Below are 20575 nucleotides of genomic sequence, written 5' to 3' on the forward strand. Positions count from 1 at the left end.
GTAATTAAGGTTAGGATATGTATTTTTTTAATTTTATTCCAATCCATTCTTCTTCTGCAGCATTTAAATAACCTTTATCAGATTTGATGGTTTTATTACAGACTTTAAAAAAGTGTTTTGCTTTTCTTTCACAAATGTGGGATTAAATTGTGTTAAAATGTACAAAACAGTGATGTCATGTTTTGTGATGAGGACCCAGGCACAGAGAGACTTGATGAATTTAAGAATGTTATGATTTAATACAGAAATTTGCAGACTTGCACAGAGACGGTAAAATTATGATGACTGATAATGGAGACGAAGACAACAGACGACGAGGACAGGGAGGAACAGGGGTTTAAATGCACCAAGGAGACAGTCAGAGAGAACTCGGAACAACTGGAGACATTTAAGGATGCAGGGACTGACAGAGACGGGGAAGAAGTCTCATCTTGAAGTTTATCTTGCCTGGCTGGGCAGCTCTCTGGGTGCTCAGCACCCCCAAAGCTCTGATCCTAGAATCGCCCCTGCTTTCGGTTGTAAATAAAACAGCGAAGTAAACGTGACCCGACAGACAGAACCTGAGTGAATTAAGTCCAGCGTTTAACCACTAAGAGCTAAAACTCAGGTGAGGTTTCAAAGCTGTGTGCCGGTGATTGGACATCAGCCGCTGATAAAGTGGGTTCGCCTATAAAGTGCTCTGTAGGGAAACAAGCTCCAGCAGCTCTGCGCTCGGGGAAAATACTATGCGCCGACATTGCGTTATATCGAGCACAGTTAAACTGTGACTATCACCAGGTCACGTGGGCGTGTTTCTTGAACTAGCAGCAGGGCCCTGTTTCAGGAAGCCGGTTTAGTGGAAAAACTGAGTAAGTATACCCTGAGTTAACGAAAACTCTGGGTTTTCGGTTTCACAAAGCGAGTTCAGCTGAAGCCTGAGTGAGTCACTATGACGACACACGCCGTGAAGCTAACCTGCCCCCTAGCAGGTTTACTACAACTAACCCTGACTGTCTCCGCCCCTTTGTCGGAAACCTGACAGTAGGAAGTGTCGGACATGGCGTGTCCCTTCCTTGAAGAGCCAGTAGATCGTGAAGCCCAAATTCTCCGCAGAGCTCTCCGCCGGGAGAGAGTGATTAGAGCGCGTTTGGACATTTTATCATTTCCTGATGATTTTCTGTGTGAACGTTACCGTTTCTCAGCACAATCTATAAGTTATTTGAATAACATCCTCAGGCCATATATTACGCATGTGACACATCGCGGACATGCTCTCAGTTCTGTACATATTATTTGTATTGCACTTCGGTTTTTTGCAAACGGGAGCTTTCTGTATAATATTGGTGACGCTGAGCACGTTTCCAAGGCTACCGTCTGTCGGGCAGTCAGGAATGTTACAGTTGCACTGAAACGTCTCCTGTACACGTTTGTGGTGTTCCCCGGTCATAGACCCACAAGATTCATCAAAGAGGGATTCCACAAAATTGCAGGTATCAGGATGACCAAAACTTAATTTATGGTGTGGTGATACTTGGACTACTACTTAAATTTTACATTTATTTTCAGGGTTCCCAGGCGTGATTGGCTGTATAGATGGCACTCACATTCCAGTCATTGCTCCTTTAGTAAATGAAGGAGACTATGTGAACAGGAAGTCTTTCCACAGCATTAATGTACAGGTACATAGTTCCCTGTAGCATTTCAAACTAACAAATTATTTTATCATAGTAATGGATGCTAATTTGTGTTCTCTGCACTGTGAAGATCATATATGATGCTGCCAACATTATCACAAATGTGGAAGCCAAGTGGCCAGGCTCTGTCCATGACTCACAAATATTCCGTGAATGTACACTGAGCACAAAATTTGGACATGGTGAGTTGAGAATACTTTAAAATATATAAAGACCAATTGCTTCAGGGACATTTGAACTGAAGTGTATCCTTCTGTCTTAGGAGAGTTCACTGGCTACTTGCTTGGTGATAGGGGGTATCCATGTTTACCCTATTTGCTTACCCCTTACCCTGACCCTGAACCGGGCCCACAGCAGCGATATAATCTGGCTAATTGCAGGACAAGAGCCAGAATTGAAATGACTATCGGAATGCTTAAGGCCCGGTTCCAGTGCCTGCAAAGACTCAGGGTCACCCCAGAAAGGGCATGTGACATTATTGTGGCATGTGTGATTCTTCACAACATTGCCACAATTAGAGGAGAACACTGTCCTTCTGAACCAAACATCAGCAGTGCTCCAAACCATGAACATCCTGACCCTCCCACGGACATACAAGATGGAAGTGCAGTCAGAGACACCATATGTCACAATCATTTCTTTTGACCCATCACCTCAACATGTTGAAAGAAGAATAAACAGATTTTTTGTTCAACTGGCTTTATTGGTCACCTGTATTTCCTGTACACAAAGTATTAAAAGATGTACACCTCATAAAGTGTCTCTGTTGCTTCCTCCTCTGTAACAGCTGTCAATGTTTCTTCATTATTTTCCTGTAGTAAAGAAATAAACAACATTGCTGTTCTACTGTACACTCATATAATCTGTGGAGTATTACTCACAACTGCATGTTGGTCTGGCTCAACAGGAGGCTGCACCAGATGCAGTACACCACCACCATCAACTGATAGAATATGAGGTTTATACAGGTCACTTATAACTTACAAGGGACCAAATGGCAATTAACAAACATACCAATCACCTTACACTTCATTGTCATTATGCTCTCAAAGACAACCAAGCCTGAGGGAAGGCAAAATCAGTCGGAAAATAACTTCACTACAAAATAATCCATTATGGTAAAGAGTTTATCAAATGAATGAGTAGCACTGCAAAGGTGACTGTGAAGAAAGGATGTATGCACATCATGTATTATTTTGGATTTACCCCCTATGTAGGCACTTGTGTCTTGCGGGGTTATTGACTCAGAGGATGTCCCCGCAGAGATGCCTTCGGCCACAGGGCGCCCACTGTTTTGGCTGAGGGCCAACTGCTCAGCCTCTGTGAGTGGTGGTGGTGGAGGACCCCCACCTGTTTTTCGGGCCTCCGCTTTTTTTCTGTTGGCTATAACGGGCCACATTTGAGCATACAGAGTAAGCAAATATGTACTTGTAATGTGCTCAGATAATTTCAATAAGTGCTTACAGAAAGAAAATTAATGTAGCCTCTAACTGCAATTGATTTACATGGGACAAACAGACCAAGCACTATGGCTCATAATACAATTACACCTTACCTGTTTGGACTATATTTTTATATTTCATTTTTACTTGCTGCCAGGAACGTTTGGGGCCTGTTGGGTTGCACCTGCGCTCACATCACATCACAAAATAAAATGTATAAAATAACAAATAAAATAACATATGATAAAATAACGTGTTAAATGGGTGGAAATCCCTAGATCAATGTTTAAATTAACACTCACGCATTGACTCTGTCGGCTATGTTTTGCCATGCATGCTCCCTGTCTTTCGCAGCTGTGGCTGTGTTACTTTTTTCCGCGGAATTTGCGTGTTATCGGCATATGCTGCCATCAGAATTTCGGCCTCAAGCGCTGTAAAATACATTGATCACGCCTTCTTTCCCTCCGTCTCCATGGTGACTCGCTTAATCTGTGCTCCGCTTATCAGGGCTTCATGTATCCTCGTCCGCGCGCTTCACTTGGGGTTAAAGCAACTCCGCGTTGACTGAACTAATTGTTATCAGCCTTTCTGAAACGGAATATTCCGAGTTGGACAGTTCGGGGTTACTCAACCGTGAGTGTCGTTTTTCACTCTGAGTTTTCCAAACCGGCTTCCTGAAACAGGGCCCAGGTGTTAAACAGCTGACAGGTGAGGAGGAGGATGCATGCAGGTAAACTGAGGGCCTGTTGAGCTGATCGCTGGTGTCGTGAGAAAAATGTCAGCTCGTTCTTTATGTTACAGAAGCACAGAGACACAAGACCAGGCGGAAAGAGACGATCGTTTGGTGAAAATGAGAATCTGCGAATGCAACATGTGGAACACGGAGAGTGAAATATGTAAACAAACCGGTTAACCCCCCTTTCCCCCCAAAAAACAAACAGTGAAGCTGGAACACCGGGGCTGTGAGCTCGGTGCACTCTGTCAGCTGACTGTTAGCTGAGCACTTTTGCAAACATGTTCTATGTCGACAACCTGACCAGATGTGTGAAGATTACGGCGCTACATTCGCGGCTAAAACACTATTAAAAGTGTAGCTGGTGACAGAAAAACGGGGTATTTCAAAACTTTACACCACCAACATTGCTGCCTGTGATTTGAAATGCATTCTGAGATACCTGGCTGCCCCAAGTTCACACAAGCAATCGATTATCTAAGATCGACCTGTCTTGACTTACTTTGCACGGCAACCAATCAAATGTTATAGAAGCTGCAGTGGCCGCGTTCCCCCCCAGTTTACTGGTGTCAAGCCAGCCTCCAATTCGAGACTTGCAGTCAAGCCAGCCTCCAGTTTGTTTTACGTTCCCTGTGTATTCAAAGTATTACGGGAATGGATGTGGAAACCGGATTTCAAAATAAAAGCCAACTTCGAGTGAATTAACAGATATGTTAAGAACATAATAACATATAATTTAGGCTTTTTTTTATTTTACAAACTCTAATGTTAGATCTATATGACACAGCCTTGTGCCCTAGTTGTGCCCTGTCACTATCAAGGCCATCTTATTTTGGATTTCAAAGTAAAAGCCTTGTGAATCTTCATTTTTGAACTACTCTTTCAATGACTTAATAATGCTCTTAAAAGCAAAAGTCGTATTTCCAAATACTATTTGAACTTTATATCAACACTTTCCAACCACAGTCTTTTTCACAGTGATACCATATCAATATCAAGTCATTCTGATTATGCCTTCCAAAATAAAAGCCTTTTTAAATTGTCCATAATTGACCTACCTTTCAGTGATTTCAAAATGCTCTAAAATGGAAATTTCCTGTTTCCACAGGGTAATTCCACTCCAGATCAACAGTATACAGCCCCACAGTGATACCATATCAATATCAAGTCATTCTGATTATGCCTTCCAAAATAAATGCCCTTTCAAATTGAGCATATACGACCTACTTTTTTAACGATTTCAAAATGTTCTTAAACAGAATTTTGCTGTTTCCACAGGATAATTTCACTTTAGGTCAACAGTATACAACCTCACGATGTTACCATGTCAATTTCAAGTCAGTCTGATTTTGCTTTTCAAAATAAAAGCTTTTTCAAATTGCCCATATACAACCTACTCTTTTAACGATTTCAAAATGCTCTTAAATGAAAAATTCATGTTTCAACAGGACAATTCCACTTTAGGTCAACAGTATACAACCCCACAGAGATACGATGTTAAGATCAAGTCACTCTGATTTTGCCTTCCAAAATAAAAGTATTTTCAAATTGCCCGTAGACGACCTACTCTTTTAACGATTTCAAAATGCTCTTAAATTGAAAGATGCTGTTTCCACAGGATAATTCCACTTTAGATCAACAGTATCCAACCCGACAGTAAAACCATGTAAATTTCATGTTGGTCTGATTTCGCCTTTCAAATTAATGGCCCGTCGAATTTGTCCATATGTGATATACTCTTTCAATTATTTCAGAATGTTTTAAAAATGAAAATTGCTGTTTCAACACATATTGGGTTTTCATTTTGAAAAGCAAAATCAGACTCAATTGATTATGACAGAATTGAATCATAAAGATGATGTAAAAGGAAGCTGAAATTGCCACTAGGTTGTAATTGATAGTACGTTCATATTTCAAGTCTGTGGAAAGATGTCATTCTAAATAAAGAAATTACAAAACAGCTTGCAAACCATTTCCAGGGCGATTATTTTTAAAGCCAAAACAAGAAAGACTTGATTTTCACAGTGTACAACTTTGAGGGAGTATATTATTGATTTAGAGGAAAAATTATTGCATGGGAACAGGGATTTTCCTATTTAACAGCATTCTAATGTCACCGAAAAGTATGGTCACCAACTCCACTGTTAGATTATATGCAATGATATGTGTTGGCACAAACTGGTATTAATTCATAGAAGCTGGAACTTTCCATTTAATGCCATTCTGAAGTTGTGGAAAGAGAAGCTCCTATAAACAAAGTCAAAAGGCTTGTACTCTGAAATGAAAAACGAGATTGATTTGAGATTGAGATGTTACCACTGTAGAGGTTGTGTATGGTTTGCATGAACTCCAATTACTTAGTGGAAACAGTAATTGTCCTGTTAACAGCATCCGCGTTTAATTATTAAAAGTACCAAATGAACAATTATAATTCCGATACTGACGTGATAAAACTGTGGGGTTGTATACTGTCAATGTAGAGTGAAATGAACTTGTGGAAACAGCAACTTTGCTTTTAATAGGATTCTGAAGTCAGTGAAAGAGTGGGTCATACATGGACAATTTCAATGGACCATTACTTTGAAAGGCAAATTGACTTGATATCACCGTGATAGTGTGCACTGTCGATCTTGAGTGAAATTATCCCGTGGAAACAGCAATTTTCATTTTTAAAACATTCTGAAATAATTGAAAGAGTATATCACATATGGACAAATTCGACGGGCCATTAATTTGAAAGGCGAAATCAGACCAACATGAAATTTACATGGTTTTACTGTCGGGTTGGATACTGTTGATCTAAAGTGGAATTATCCTGTGGAAACAGCATCTTTCAATTTAAGAGCATTTTGAAATCGTTAAAAGAGTAGGTCGTCTACGGGCAATTTGAAAATATTTTTATTTTGGAAGGCAAAATCAGAGTGACTTGATCTTAACATCGTTTCTCTGTGGGGTTGTATACTGTTGATCTAAAGTGGAATTGTCCTGTTGAAACATGAATTTTTCATTTAAGAGCATTTTGAAATCGTTAAAAGAGTAGGTCGTATATGGGCAATTTGAAAAGGCTTTTATTTTGGAAAGCAAAATCAGAATGACTTGAAATTGACATGGTAACATCGTGAGGTTGTATACTGTTGATTTAAAGTGAAATTATTCTGTGGAAACAGAAAATTTCCTTTTTAGAGCATTCTGAAATCACTGAAAGTTAGGTAAGTTATGGGCATTTTCAACAGGCCATTATTTTGGAAGGCAAAATCAGAATGACTTGAAATTGACATAGTACCATGGTGTGGTTGTACACTTTTGATCTAACATGGATTCATCCTGTGGAAAGAGCAATTTTCATTTTTAGAGCGTTCTGAATTCTTTAAAAGAGTAGGTCGTATATCGGCAATTTGAAAAGTCTTTTATTTTGGAAGGCAACATCAGACTGATTTGATATTGATATGGTATCACTGTGGGGTTGGATACTATTGATCTAAAGTGGAATTATGCTGTGGAAACAGCAATTTTCCATCTTAGAGCATTTTGAATTCGCTCCAAGAGTAAGTCATATATGGGCAAATTGAAAATGCTTTTATTTTGAAAAGCAAAATCAGACTGACTTGAAATTGACATGGTAACATCGTGAGGTTGTATACTGTTGATCTAAAGTGGAATTACCCTGTGGAAACTGAAATCTTCCTTTTTAGAGCATTCTGAAATCACTGAAAGTTAAGTAAATTATGGGCATTTTCAACAGGCCATTATTTTGGAAGGCATAATCAGAATTACTTGAAATTGATATGGTATCACTGAGGGGCTGTATACTGTTGACCTAAAGTGAAATTATCCTGTGGAAACAGCAATTTTCACTTTTAGAGCATTTTGAAATCTTTAAAAGAGTAGGTCGTATCGTGGCAATTTGAAAAGTCTTTTATTTTGGAAGGCATAATCAGAATGACTTGATATTGATATGGTATCACTGTGGGGTTGGATACTGTTGATCTGGAGTTGAATTACCCTGTGGAAACAGGAATTTTCCATTTTAGAGCATTTTGAAATCACTGAAAGGTAGGTCAATTGTGAACAATTTGAAAAGGCTTTTACTTTGGAAGGCAAAATCAGAATGACTTGATATTGATATGGTATCACTGTGGGGCTGTATACTGTTGATCTAAAGTGGAATTACCCTGTGGAAACAGGAATTTTCCATTTTAGAGCATTTTGAAATTGTTCCAGGATCAAGTCAGATATGGGCAGTTTGAAAATGCTTTTATTTTTGAAAGCAAAATCAGAATGACTTGATATTGATATGGTAACATCGTGAGGTTGTATACTGTTGACCTAAAGTGAAATTATCCTGTGGAAACAGCAAAATTCTGTTTAAGAACATTTTGAAATCGTTAAAAAAGTAGGTTGTATATGCTCAATTTGAAAGGGCATTTATTTTGGAAGGCATAATCAGAATGACTTGATATTGATATGGTATCACTGTGGGGCTGTATACTGTTGATCTGGAGTGGAATTACCCTGTGGAAACAGGAATTTTCCTTTTTAGTGCATTTTGAAATCACTGAAAGTTAGGTCAATTATGGACAATTTAAGAAGGCTTTTATTTTGGAAGGCATAATCAGAATGACTTGATATTGATATGGTATCACTGTGGGGCTGTATACTGTTGATCTAAGGTGGAATTACCCTGTGGAAACAAGAATTTTTCATTTTAGAGCATTTTGAATCGTTAAAAGATTAAGTCAAATATCAGCAATTTCAAAGGGCCATTACTGTGAAAGGCAAAATCAGACTGACTTGATATTGATATGGTATCACTGTGAAAAAGACTGTGGTTGGAAAGTGTTGATATAAAGTTCAAATAGTATTTGGAAATACGACTTTTGCTTTTAAGAGCATTATTAAGTCATTTAAAGAGTAGTTCAAAAATGAAGATTCACAGGGCTTTTACTTTGAAATCCAAAATAAGATGGCCTTGATAGTGACAGGGCACAATTAGGGTACAAGGCTGTGTCATATAGATCTAACATTAGAGTTTGTAAAAAAAAAAAAAGCCTAAATTATATGTTATTATGTTCTTAACATATCTGTTAATTCACTCGAAGTTGGCTTTTATTTTGAAATCCGGTTTCCACATCCATTCCCGTAATACTTTGAATACACAGGAAACGTAAAACAAACTGGAGGCTGGCTTGACACAAGTCCCAGTTTGATGGGTGAGGCTGACAGATAAGATGATTTCAACGCGAGACATGAAGGGGACAATAGTGCCAAAATGAATTAATTAAATACATTATTAAATAATTAATTAAATGTGCCAATAATTAATTCATTATTTACAATGTTTATTTATTGCCACATTTAATTAATTACACTCAACAAAAATATAAACGCAACACCTTTGTTACTGCTCCCATTCCCCATGGGATGGACGTAGAGACCTAAAATTCATTCCAGATACACAATATAACCATCCCTCCCAAACAGTGGTCACAAATCAGTCCAAATGTGTGGTAGTGGGCACATCTGCTATATTGAGATAATCCATCCCACCTCACAGGTGTGCCACATCAGGATGCTGATCTGACATCATGAGTAGTGCACAGGTGTACCTCAGACTGCCCACAACAAAAGGCCACCCTGGAATGTGCAGTTTTTTGCGCTATTGGGGATCTGGGGACCCAGAACCGGTCAGTATCTGGTGTGACCACCATTTGCCTCATGCAGTGCAACACATCGTTGCATGGAGTCTATCAGATTGTCAATTGTGGCCTGTGGAATGTTGGTCCACTCCACTTCAATGGCTGTGCGAGGTTGTTGGATATTCGTGGGTACACGCTGTCGTATACGCCGGTCAAGCACATCCCGAACATGCTCAATGGGTGACATGTCCGGTGAGTATGCTGGCCATGCAAGAACTGGGACATTCTCAGCTGCCATCTGCCCTGAACAATGTGAACCATGATTCATCCGTGAAGCGCACACCTCTCCAACGTGCCAGACGCCATCGAATGTGAGCATTTGCCCACACAAGTCTGTTACGGCGACAAGCTGGAGTCAGGTCAAGACCCCGATGAGGACGACGGGCATGCAGTTGAGCGTCCCTGAGACGGTTTCTGACAGTTTGTGCAGAAATTGTTTGGTTGTGCAAACCAATTGTTCCAGCAGCTGTCTGGGTGGCTGGTCTCAGACGATCTTGGAGGTGAACCTGCTGGATGTGGAGGTCCTGGGCTGGTGTGGTTACACGAGGTCTGCGGTTGTGAGGCCGGTTGGATGTGCTGCCATATTCTCTGAAACGCCTGTGGAGACGGCTTATGGTTGAGAAATGAACATTAAATGCACGGGCGACAGATCTGGTTGACATTCCTGCTGTCAGCATGCCAATTGCACGCTCCCTCATTGCTTGTGGCATCTGTGGCATTTTGCTGTGAGACAAAACTGCACATTCCAGGGTGGCCTTTTGTTGTGGGCAGTCTGAGGTACACCTGTGCACTACTCATGTCAGATCAGCATCCTGATGTGGCACACCTGTGAGGTGGGATGGATTATCTCAATATAGCAGATGTGCCCACTACCACACATTTGGACTGATTTGTGACCACTGTTTGGGAGGGATGGTTATATTGTGTATCTGGAATGAATTTTAGGTCTCTACGTCCATCCCATGGGGAATGGGAGCAGTAACAAAGGTGTTGCGTTTATATTTTTGTTGAGTGTATTTAATGGTGTGTTTAATTAATTCATTATGTCAGTCCTGGCGTTCCATACGACCCAACCAGAGCCTCTGATGTCAAACATGTTTGTGCTACACACTGGCTAAACCTGTGAGAACCCTCTGAAAACTTTGGGGTTTGTGTGTCTTGATATGTTTTCAAAAATAATCTCCAAATGGGCTCCACAAAATGTTAGAGGGCAGCCTTTTTTTCCCCAACCAGTTTCTTTGTTGTCTTTGAGTGAAAAATGTATTCATTTATTTTTCTTGCTTCCAAAATCAGCCGTGATATGACGTTTCTGTGATTTCAAACATGTAACCTAAAGCCCCTCTCAGACACTCATTCCTTTTCTCATAATCTGATGGCAGCATTTTTCAGCAGGAGTCATCACGGCAACTTTACCAGGATAGACCCATATGTGCAGATCTGAACATGACACAAGCCTGAAACTGAAGCGCACAAAGACTTACGCCTGCACACGTGCTAATCCTTAGTTTGCTCTGTTAATGAGAATAGTGGAGAAAACCAAACATTCAAAAGTTCAGTTGCACGTCACCAGAGACGTGACGGTGTCACGCATGTAGGCAAACATGGTGTAACACAGCTGTTACTATAGAGCAGGGGTGGGCAATTCCAGGCCTTGAGGGCCGGTGTCTTGCAGGTTTTAGATCTCACCTTGGGTCAACACACCTGAATCACATGATTAGCTCGTTACCAGGCCTCTGGAGAACTGCAGGAGCTAATTTAGCCATTTAAATCAGCTGTGTTGGTTCAAGGACACATCTAAAACCTGCAGGGACACCGGCCCTCGAAGCCTGGAGTTGCCCACCCCTGCTATAGAGGGTTTGTCTGAATGAAGCCATGAAAAATGTGTCACTGAAACCTTTTCATGTCCAAAAAGGGGCTTTAAAGTCCTGACAGCCTGAAATCTTTATGAATTAGCTTAAAAAACACAAACAGCATAGAGACATATACAGAAACATTTAGGAAAAGGAAAAAAAAAAAAAAAAAAAGACCGAGGGAACAGTGTGAGTCTGTGTGAAATTACACTAATCGCAGCAATATATTTTCTAAACAAAGTGCAATACAGTCATACATATATGGCCTGCAGCTCCAGATTGCATAACTTTATAAAGCTAAACTTCTTATTCAACTTTTTCTCTAAAAAACAACAATGTGCAGTATAAGATATGGACAATACTATTAGAATAACTGTAAAATTATACAGCCAAAGTAGTGTTGGTTTGACTGTTCTCAGTGACAGGCAAACATCAAAAAGCTTCCTCAGGCCTTTGCTCTCAAACATTTAACACATAATATATTAATGCCTTCATTTACATGGACAAGCAGATCGCTGTGAAAGGTAGTGACACTTGTTGAACGAGACCTCAACTTTAACCAATCAGAGCGGAGAGGTCAAAGGTTGGTGGTGGTGGAGTTCAGGATGCCGTGCTGGATCTTGGCGTCAGAGGCCTTGGACAGGTCTCGCTGTGGAAAAACGAGCAGGCGTGAGCGTGACGTCACATACGTGTGCGGGCCGTTGGAGAAGACAAGACACACACTGTTAGTGTAAATCAGACAATCACACAGATATTAAAGTGCTGCTCATCTAAGTAGTGCTAGCAGCAACAGCAGTGCAGATGAATAAAGGTGTCTAAACACTGAACTTGCATTAGCCGTCGCTGACATGTCAGCACACCCAACAACGGTTAATGGTGACATTTTGGAGAACCTTCAGTGACGATGGCAGCAAAAGCCAATCACAGAAGCCCAAAGAGAGCCTCGTTTAGCTGTTAGTATGAGCTTAGCTAGCTGCTCTCACATGTACGTGCTTCCTCTGTGGACAGGGTCATGATTGTGGATTTGTTTAGTTTGCTTGTGCTGTCACAGTGAAGACTTGATGAAATAAAGTAAACTCAAAACAGCTTTGGATTATTTACAGTCTAAAATAAATCTTTATTCACGTCACACTGCTCTTCGTGGAGCCCCTCAGTTGGACAATGTGTTTCAGCTCCTTCGAGCCAAATCTCTTCTGATCCGATAAGCAGAAAAGTTGAACAGGAGATGGACGGGAGCTCCTGCGCTCACAGTCACTAATGTAGACCCCACAGCTCCACACTAAGGAGGTTCCCAGTCTATGACATGCAGCGCAAAGAAACCTGATACAGAGGGCTCAGAAGCCTTGATTCACATCCACTATATCAACGATTAGTAAATTAACACAGTGTCTGAGTAACCCACTGTTAATCTATGCTACCCATAAATCTGTGCCATCACGTTTAAGAAAGTTAATTGCTAATTTTATCTTTAAGGTGATTTCTGTCTTTGGTTTGAAGCATGCAGTTAGAGCAGATTAAGGCAATTAGTTAGGATTATGCAAAGTTTCAGGACTTTAAACACACCTTGATTGAACAGATTCAGTGCTGACCAAGTCCCTCTAAAATACAAATGTACAGCATAAGCATTATCGTGTACTTCATCCTTGACTTTATGCCTTAAAATGTTATTGCACAGAAACAGAGGGACCAAAATAATAAAGACATGCAGAGACAAAAGTGTTAAATTACCACAAACTCTGAATATGTGCTGGCAACAGAGGCTATGCTGAAGTTACGCTGTGGACTAGCAGGAGTCAGCAACGCACCCCTCAGAGGGCTGCTGCCCTTCAGCTGGGCCTCATTCTCTTTGTTGCATCCCTGCAGTCTCGGGTGGGGGGGTTTACAGCCCCCCGGTGTCCGCACTGCCAGGGTCTGATGGAGGAGGACAGAGTCACATCAGAGAAATACAGAGTTGTTGCTTCTTTACACCAACTCACTCAATTCCCCAAAGCACTGATAAATACACTGTTTGTACTTTAATTCATTCAAACAGAATATTTTTAAATCATGAAAGGTTTCTGCACCACGGAGACGAAAAATAAGACAACACGTGTAAACGTCCTGAAGCATTTATAGGCATGCTCTGCTGATAAGTAAAATATAACAGTCGCACAACACGATGCAACTATGGTACATTTTAGCATGAAGCAGTAAAATAGACAGGTTATAATAAGTTAGGCAATTGGTGTCTATATCGAGCTGATGGATCAATTTGACCACTTTGTGTTTAACTGACTCCAAAGACAAACCAGGAAAAACATCGAACATATTTTACGTCCGAGGCTCAAATATCAGTGAGCATGCTTTCGATGTGAACAAGTTTCCCAAAAATCAAGCCAACCTTGTTTGCTGAGAGGGGAGGGCGCGGCGCCGGCGAGCGGCAGACAGTCCCACCATAGACAGAGCGCATTGTGCTGTTAGAGGTGCCACTAGAGATGCTGGAGGTCGCATTACCCTGATAAGAGAGACGAAGCAGGGTCAGTACTGCAGAGACGGCGGCTTAATTACAGCAAGAATCAAAACCCCGACTACAAGCTGACATTTACCATCTTTTGTGATTTATTTGGGGTGGCGGTGCCCAGGAACCTGCGCTTGGTTGGGGTTCGTACTGCGGTTCCATACAACATGTCCTCCTCCGTTTGTTTGCTTTTCTTAATGTGCTGCAGAGATTGTGGAAAGACAAATCATCAGCACCCTTAGCAAACACCGTGGGTAAGCTTTTAATACAAACACACTCTTACCCTCTCCAGCTTCTCCTTCTCCTTCTCTATTCGGTGCAGCTCCCACTGCTCCTCCACGTACTGCAGAAACTTCTGGCCGTTTACTTGAAAGTCTCGACCCTGCTCCTGTTCCCACGTGTCGATCTGGGCTTTTAATCTCTTTTCAATCTTTAAAAAGGAAAGACACGCGCGCGCGCGCGCACACACACGCGATTAATGCTACAGGATATTATCAGCTCAGGAAAGAGGTGGCTTTGCTCTTTACCTTTGGCAGGCTTTTAAGCAGGTCAGATCTCTGTTTCTCCTCTTTGAGAAGATTTCCTCCTCTGTTAGTGAACCTCGATGGATCTGTTGCTTTTTTCTGAAGAAAAGAAAGAAAGTGAAAGAAATGGAGATGGACCTGGAAGCAGCATTACCAAATAGAACATGTTCATTAAGGGAGTGACAAATGTTTCCAAATGAATTCAGAAATGTTCATTTAAAGTGATGAAACATGGATATTCATGTTTTATTTGTATGAACTTTTCCTGCCACACATGTTCATAATCTGTATAACAGATTTATAATTAAAAACAATTATCTGAGTGAGATTTAAGACCAGTCACAGCACATACAGAGGTCCATAAATATTTTGAGACAACTTGTTTCTAATGTTGGTTCTGTACATCACCACAGTGAATTTTTAAATGAAACGACTCAGATGCAGATCAAGTGCAGACTTTCAGCTTAAATTCAGTGGGTTGAACAAAAAGACTGGATAAAAATGTGACCAAATAAAGCATTTTAACACAACCCCTTCATTTCAGGGGCTCAAAGGTCATTGGACAAACTAATAGTTGCTTGTAAACTGTTTGCTGGCTTTGACAGCCTGAAGTCTTGAACATCCCCAGATGCTGGTTTCCTCCTTTTTAAAGCTCTGCCAGGCCTTTGCTGCAGCGCGTTTCACTTCCTGTTTGTTTGTGAAGTTTAGTCTTCAACAAGTAAAACGCTCAGTTGGGTTAAGATCAGCTGACTTACTTGGCCAATAAAGAATATTCCTCTTCTTTGCATTAATAAACTGCTGGCTTGCTTTGGCTGTATGTTCTGGCTTGTGGTCCATCTGTATTATGAAACACCGGCTAATCAATCTGACTGCATTTAGCTGGATTTGAGCAGACAGTCTCTGAACACCTCAGAGTTCATTCAGCTGCTCCTGTGTCCCTGTGCTTCAGTCCATGACGCCGTGTGTCACCGATGATGTGGTGTGCTTTGGATCATCAGCTGTTCCACACCTTCCATTCAGGTAGAGGTTGATGTCGGTTTCATCTGTTTGTCCAGATCTGTGCTGGCTTTTTGAGATGACTTCTTTTTTGCACCTTGCAATGAACCCTCTGCATTTACTTTCATGCAGTCTTCTCTTTATGGTAGACTTGGATACTGATAAGCCTACCTCCTACCTTCCTCCTGGAGAGTGTTATTCACTTTGTGAAGAATTTCTCATCACCATGGAAATGATTCTGCGATCACATTGATGTCTGTGGACATCCAGGTCTTTGTGTTGCTGAGTTCCCCACAGCTTTCTTTCTTTCTTGCACCAAACTGTAGATTTTGCCGCTCCTAATATTGCAGTAATTTCTTGGATGGATGTTTTTTTTCTTCACAGCTTAAGGATGGATCGTTTCACCTGCATGGAGCGCTCCTTTGACCAATGTGGTCTGTTTACAGCAAAATCTTCCAAATGCAAGCACCGCACCTCAAACTGCAGGCTTTTTATCTGCTTAATTAATAATGATATAACGGAGGAATCGCACACACCTGCCCATGGTCCCTTTAAAAAAACAAAACAAAACAAAAAGAAAAAAAACGTGGAGGAGCTTCAGCTCCTAAACACGTCAGAGACTCTAGAATGAAAGCTGAGTCTACACATTGTGTCCATGATCTAACTATAATTCAAATGTTTCAGTAGACATAAAACAACCTAATTTTGTGTCAGTGTTATACATGGACGTAGCTTCCTGTCAAACTCACCGCCAGCTCCAGGAAGAGTCTCCAGCTTTGCTCCCACTGCTGAACCCCTTCAAAAAGCTCTTTGTGATCCTCATAATGCTGCTTCAAGCGCTGGATCTCAGCATCGTGCAGACTTAACAGATCTTCAGTAAAGTCCTCTAAAACAATCAGTCAGCTTCAGTTTAAAAAACTGAACAAAAGGCGAAAAGAATGTGTGACAAACAAGAAAACCCACCACTAAAATATGGTGTGAAAGCCTGCCGCTGGTCTGTGCTGAGGAAGCACTTCTCCCAGAAGACAGCGATCTCAGAGCGGATGGCATCTATGACATTGCGGATGTTCTGCAGTTTGAGCTCCTCGAGACGCTGGACTTCTGTTTGTAACTGAGGAGGACAAATAAAGATCAAACAACACGGAAAAACAGCAGCCACAGAACTGGAACTCACAGCTGTCCACAAAGAACAGGAAAAATAATCTGCAGCATCTTCTCACCGCGTCCAAATTCCTCTTCTTGGACGTGACCATGTGTTGGCTGAAAGCCTCCCTTTCCTCCTGTGGAACCTGCAGTCTGTCCCACAGCTGCTGGATCTTCTCTCTGTGACTCTCACACATGGCCTCGTTCTCTGCCTTGTGTTCCTCAAGCTGCAAGATCAACACAGCATCAGTTAGCAACTCAACAGGTTGGGCTGAAATGACGATTTATGCAAAAAAAGAAAAAGATTCTGCTCACCTGGCAAAGAAGCAGTTTGAGTGATGTAATGTTGTCTCTAGAGAGGCAAAAAGAGTCCTCATCCTCACAGACCACGTCCTTCTCAAAGCTGGTTTCGGGGACACGGTCCAGCTCCTCCATGTATAAAATGATCTGCTTTTTGAGCTCCGTGAACTCAGCGTGTCGCTTCACCTGGAAACATGAAGCAGTCAAAATGTGACGTAACAAAGAGGAAGAAACAAAACCTGCTCATCAAACAGTGCTGCACCCAGACTGATCTCAGCCTGTCCAGTGACATCTCTCCTGCTTGTAGCAGTGTTCATCCCACAGTTTCTCTTCATGCAGCCACATTAATGTTCTGTTAGAGGTGTGGTTTGAACTATGAGGTCCTACCCTCTCTTCGTTCTGGTTGGCGATGTGCTGGTGGAAGTTGTCCAGTGTTTCCAGTGAGGGGACGGAGTCGGGAGCGATGCCGTACGGCACGGAGCACAGGACGTCGCACAGGTCCTGGTCCTGCTCCAGCAGAGCCTTCAGCTGCTGCATCCGCCGAGCCTTCTCCTTTATCAGGGCCTCCATCTGTGTGCGGATGTTCTTCTCTTGCTGGAGCATGCTGATGCCAGCCTCTTCCTTAATATGCAAACAAATTTAACAGCAAAAAGTTTTTTTTTTTTTTTAAAAGTCACTAAATTGTCATTAAAGACATCAGCTGGTAACTACAGGCATGAAGTTAGAAATGGTTTTACAGCAAAAGGAGGAAGCAGGTTAGGCTTGTTGAATATCAATGATATAATCAGTCATTTGCCAAGGAAGATGCTCGATGACGTGTAATTAAATGTTTGATTCAGTTTCCAGTTAAACACGTTGAGATGGAAACGCGCTGTTACCTCGAACACGGGCAGCTGAAGCTCCAAGCAGAGTTTCTCCATTTCTGTTTTGCATGTCTGAAGGCTAAGGATGAGCCTCTTTTTCAGAGATTCCTCTTCTTGAATCATCATGTCTAATAAATTCTGTTGGAGAAACGCAGCAAATCAAACAGGAGTTTAGTGTAAATATCAAAATTCTCTTCAACAGCTGATCACGCACCTAAATAATCACGCTTCCTGTAATTATTTAGGAAACAGTCATTTCAATTTCCATTTCAGTTCATGAAATCCAGATATAATCGGCAACAAAGACTTTGGTGGTTAGCATACTGCTCCTTGTAAAGGTAAACCAAAGAGCTAGCACAGTTCTTCGTTTTAAAATGCACATTAGGATAGCAACAACTTACCCAAACTATGGTATCTGTTTAGATATTAGTTCTGATGTTTCTACTGAAATAAGGGGGATAAAATAAATTTTGAACAATCACCAATTCTAGTTGGGACTGAATCAGCTGATATTAATTTGCACTGAGTGGCAAAAATTGCTTTCAGTCCTGATGCACTTCTGCTGGTGTCATGACTTTCCTTGGCTTTGAATTCTTTGCATGTGTGGATTGGACAGGTTGTTACTGACTTCTGGTGAAAACTTCATGTCAATAGCACAGAAATATATTTACTTCCAGATGCATCTGATCTGCAGATAACTTTAACTCTATTGTAGTTTTTAGACTATAATAGGCATCACTACAGTGGCTATCAGCTTTCTTTCCGAAGCGGAGCTTTCAACTCTGAACAAACTCATAAAATGTTGTGTTTCATGGGTCACATGACTCCTCTCCCACACAAAATGAGCTGCATGTCTACTCCAATCAGATGATGACAAAATGATCTTCTATAAAGAATCTGAAAAAATAAACAGTAAAATGTAAGTGTTGCAAAAGATCAAGCAATGGATGCTGCAGCAACCTGACGATGCAGCACACAGAGCAGTGAAATAAACTCTCAGTGCTGCTGTTTATTTCTAAGGTTAGTGCTGCACACATAACAGTGAAACATTAAATGTTACCACAGCATAATGAAGGAGACGCTTTACTTTGTAGTCAGATCAGCAACAAACTGATGTTGCTGACCGAACAGGCAGAGGTGATGCGCCCTGCGCTCTAGTGGCTGCAGCTGCAGTGTAAAAGCCATCTGCTGCGACCGGCTGAGGTATTAATATCATCAGAGCTGTAAATATTTTCCACTGCCAAAGATCTCTTAGTAACAAGCCTTGCCACTCTACAGTCATATTGAAATATTTCTGAGTACTTGTTCAGGCAGATATTTTGAAGCGTTGTCTAAATTAGGGTTGTCCAAACTCCCCTGATGTCAGCAAGTCAAAAAAAGAGCATGAGATAGCAAAGGGTGAACATCACAGAGAACTTGTCATTGACAAAGAGCACAGCTGTTCCACAAAGATGTAAGAGACAGGTTTTTCTTTTTGCCACAGTGATGCACACGTAACGTCTACAGAGTTCACGAAGTGTTTTTAAAAAAATCCAAAAAAAAAAAACAAAAAAAAAAAAAAAACGCAAACACACAATTTACATTTCTTTTAAAGGAATGCACTCATGTTTCTTAAGAGGTCTCATATTACACTCTTCTGTTCTGCAAATGGATGATTCATTAAGTGTGACCGTTTTTATCCACCGAAGATCAAACTGAGCAGCATGTAAACAACAGATAATTCGAACAGAAAAACTACAATCTGATGACAAACTGCTCACAGGTGTGATGACTTTGCCCAAACACAAGGCTTTAAAAAGCCCCTCCCCCGGGAAGTTTACCTTCGCCCACTACCTTTGCTATTGCAGATTTTCCGGATTCTTTGAATGTCTCCAGTCTCGTTTCGCTCATAATGAATGCAAGCATCAATCCCATCCTTCTTTATTGCTGTCATTCAGATTTACACTCACCCAAAGCACCCTGCACCATCCTACATCATGATAGGACCCAGACTCCGTGAAACACCACTAGCCTAAAACTTAAACCCGGTCACAATCCAGCAGGTGCATTTGAGTCACTGACACATCAGCAGTGATCAGAGGTTACACATACTGTTACATGTGAAATGGTCTCACCTTTATGTGACTTTTGACTACATTAGTTCTCTGTAGTCTCTGGTCCTCCGGGATGCCGATCTCCTCCCAAATGTCCTTCAGGTGGCACAGCGCTTTATTCAGGCACGACACAGCCTCCGCTGCGAGTACCTCGCTAAAAACAAACGCAGGAGACACCGTCGTTTATTAATACAGGATTCACAAGCTATCGATAATCCAGCCGTTCGTAACATTATAACAACAGGATTTTTGTGGAACACGCACACATCAATTACGAACTGCCTTTGACATTAGCTAACAGTAAGCTGCTAAGAGCCCAATATATAGTTTACAAACACTGACTCCACTGCGAGAAACAAAGAGACTTAAACATACCTTTTCCTCATCGTTAAATTCCAGAGCCCGTTACAATTACAGGTAAAAACCGTTTAAAACACCTGTGGAAAAGTCAAGCCTCAGACGGCCGCCTCTCTCCTGCGCCCAGTCCGTTTGTACACAGTTCAAAATACGCGACTCGCAGCGTCCCGCTCTCCGATTGGCCCGTGCTGCCAGTGCGCTCGTTTTGTTACACCACATCGGGCCGCCAGGGTTTCTTCTACCCATTGCATGCAATGAACTGCACGTCGTCGAAAAAACAAACGCAACGATCGCACGGGCGGTGCGCTGACGTCACGTAGTAGAACAGAAGAAACTGCAGTTAATTTTAAACTGATGAACTCACAGCAGAGCCGGGCAGCCGGTAAACGCGACTACATAGAAACCAAC

The 20575-nt window shown here is 41.4% G+C and overlaps 1 protein-coding gene and 1 long non-coding RNA gene across 5 annotated transcripts; one reads left to right on the top strand and one right to left on the bottom strand.

Moving 5' to 3' along the window:
• The first annotated feature begins 807 nt into the window (after positions 1–807).
• LOC146719181 (uncharacterized) lies at positions 808–2955 on the top strand. Its single transcript, XR_014921136.1, has 3 exons — positions 808–1658; positions 1744–1855; positions 1936–2955. It is a non-coding gene; the product is annotated as an uncharacterized LOC146719181 (long non-coding RNA).
• Positions 2956–11466: 8511 nt separating this feature from the next.
• On the bottom strand, positions 11467–20511 carry prc1b (protein regulator of cytokinesis 1b). 4 transcript variants are annotated; one of them, XM_085461122.1, is made up of 15 exons: positions 20186–20511; positions 19832–19964; positions 17733–17855; positions 17242–17475; positions 16870–17040; positions 16632–16781; positions 16375–16522; positions 16161–16297; positions 14419–14514; positions 14175–14321; positions 13980–14093; positions 13775–13888; positions 13123–13305; positions 12958–12992; positions 11467–12043 (listed from the first exon to the last, which is right to left on the bottom strand). In XM_085461122.1, the coding sequence occupies exons 1-15, from the start codon at positions 20194–20196 to the stop codon at positions 11995–11997; spliced, it is 1845 nt and encodes a 614-aa protein (XP_085317248.1). In that variant the 5' UTR covers positions 20197–20511; the 3' UTR covers positions 11467–11994. The 4 variants fall into 4 exon arrangements, with proteins under 4 accessions (XP_085317248.1, XP_085317260.1, XP_085317253.1 ...); XM_085461112.1 differs by lacking the exon at positions 11467–12043 and adding an exon at positions 12065–12690; XM_085461134.1 differs by lacking the exon at positions 12958–12992 and having other exon boundaries at positions 13200–13305.
• Between the last annotated feature and the right edge of the window lie 64 nt (positions 20512–20575).

This window comes from Copadichromis virginalis, linkage group LG1 (assembly GCF_057382275.1).
Source record: "Copadichromis virginalis isolate Kocher_CV1m ecotype Utaka linkage group LG1, C_Virginalis_male_GT1.1, whole genome shotgun sequence".
Lineage (NCBI taxonomy): Eukaryota > Metazoa > Chordata > Actinopteri > Cichliformes > Cichlidae > Copadichromis > Copadichromis virginalis.

Excerpts from the sequence above, each read along its gene's own strand:
- prc1b (XM_085461112.1), bottom strand. Across the intron at positions 17,041-17,241 it reads CCAACCAGAACGAAGAGAGG|GTGAAGCGACACGCTGAGTT; the intron begins GTAGGACCTCAT and ends TCATGTTTCCAG. Across the intron at positions 12,993-13,122 it reads GCACATATTCAGAGTTTGTG|AGGGACTTGGTCAGCACTGA; the intron begins GTAATTTAACAC and ends TTTGTATTTTAG.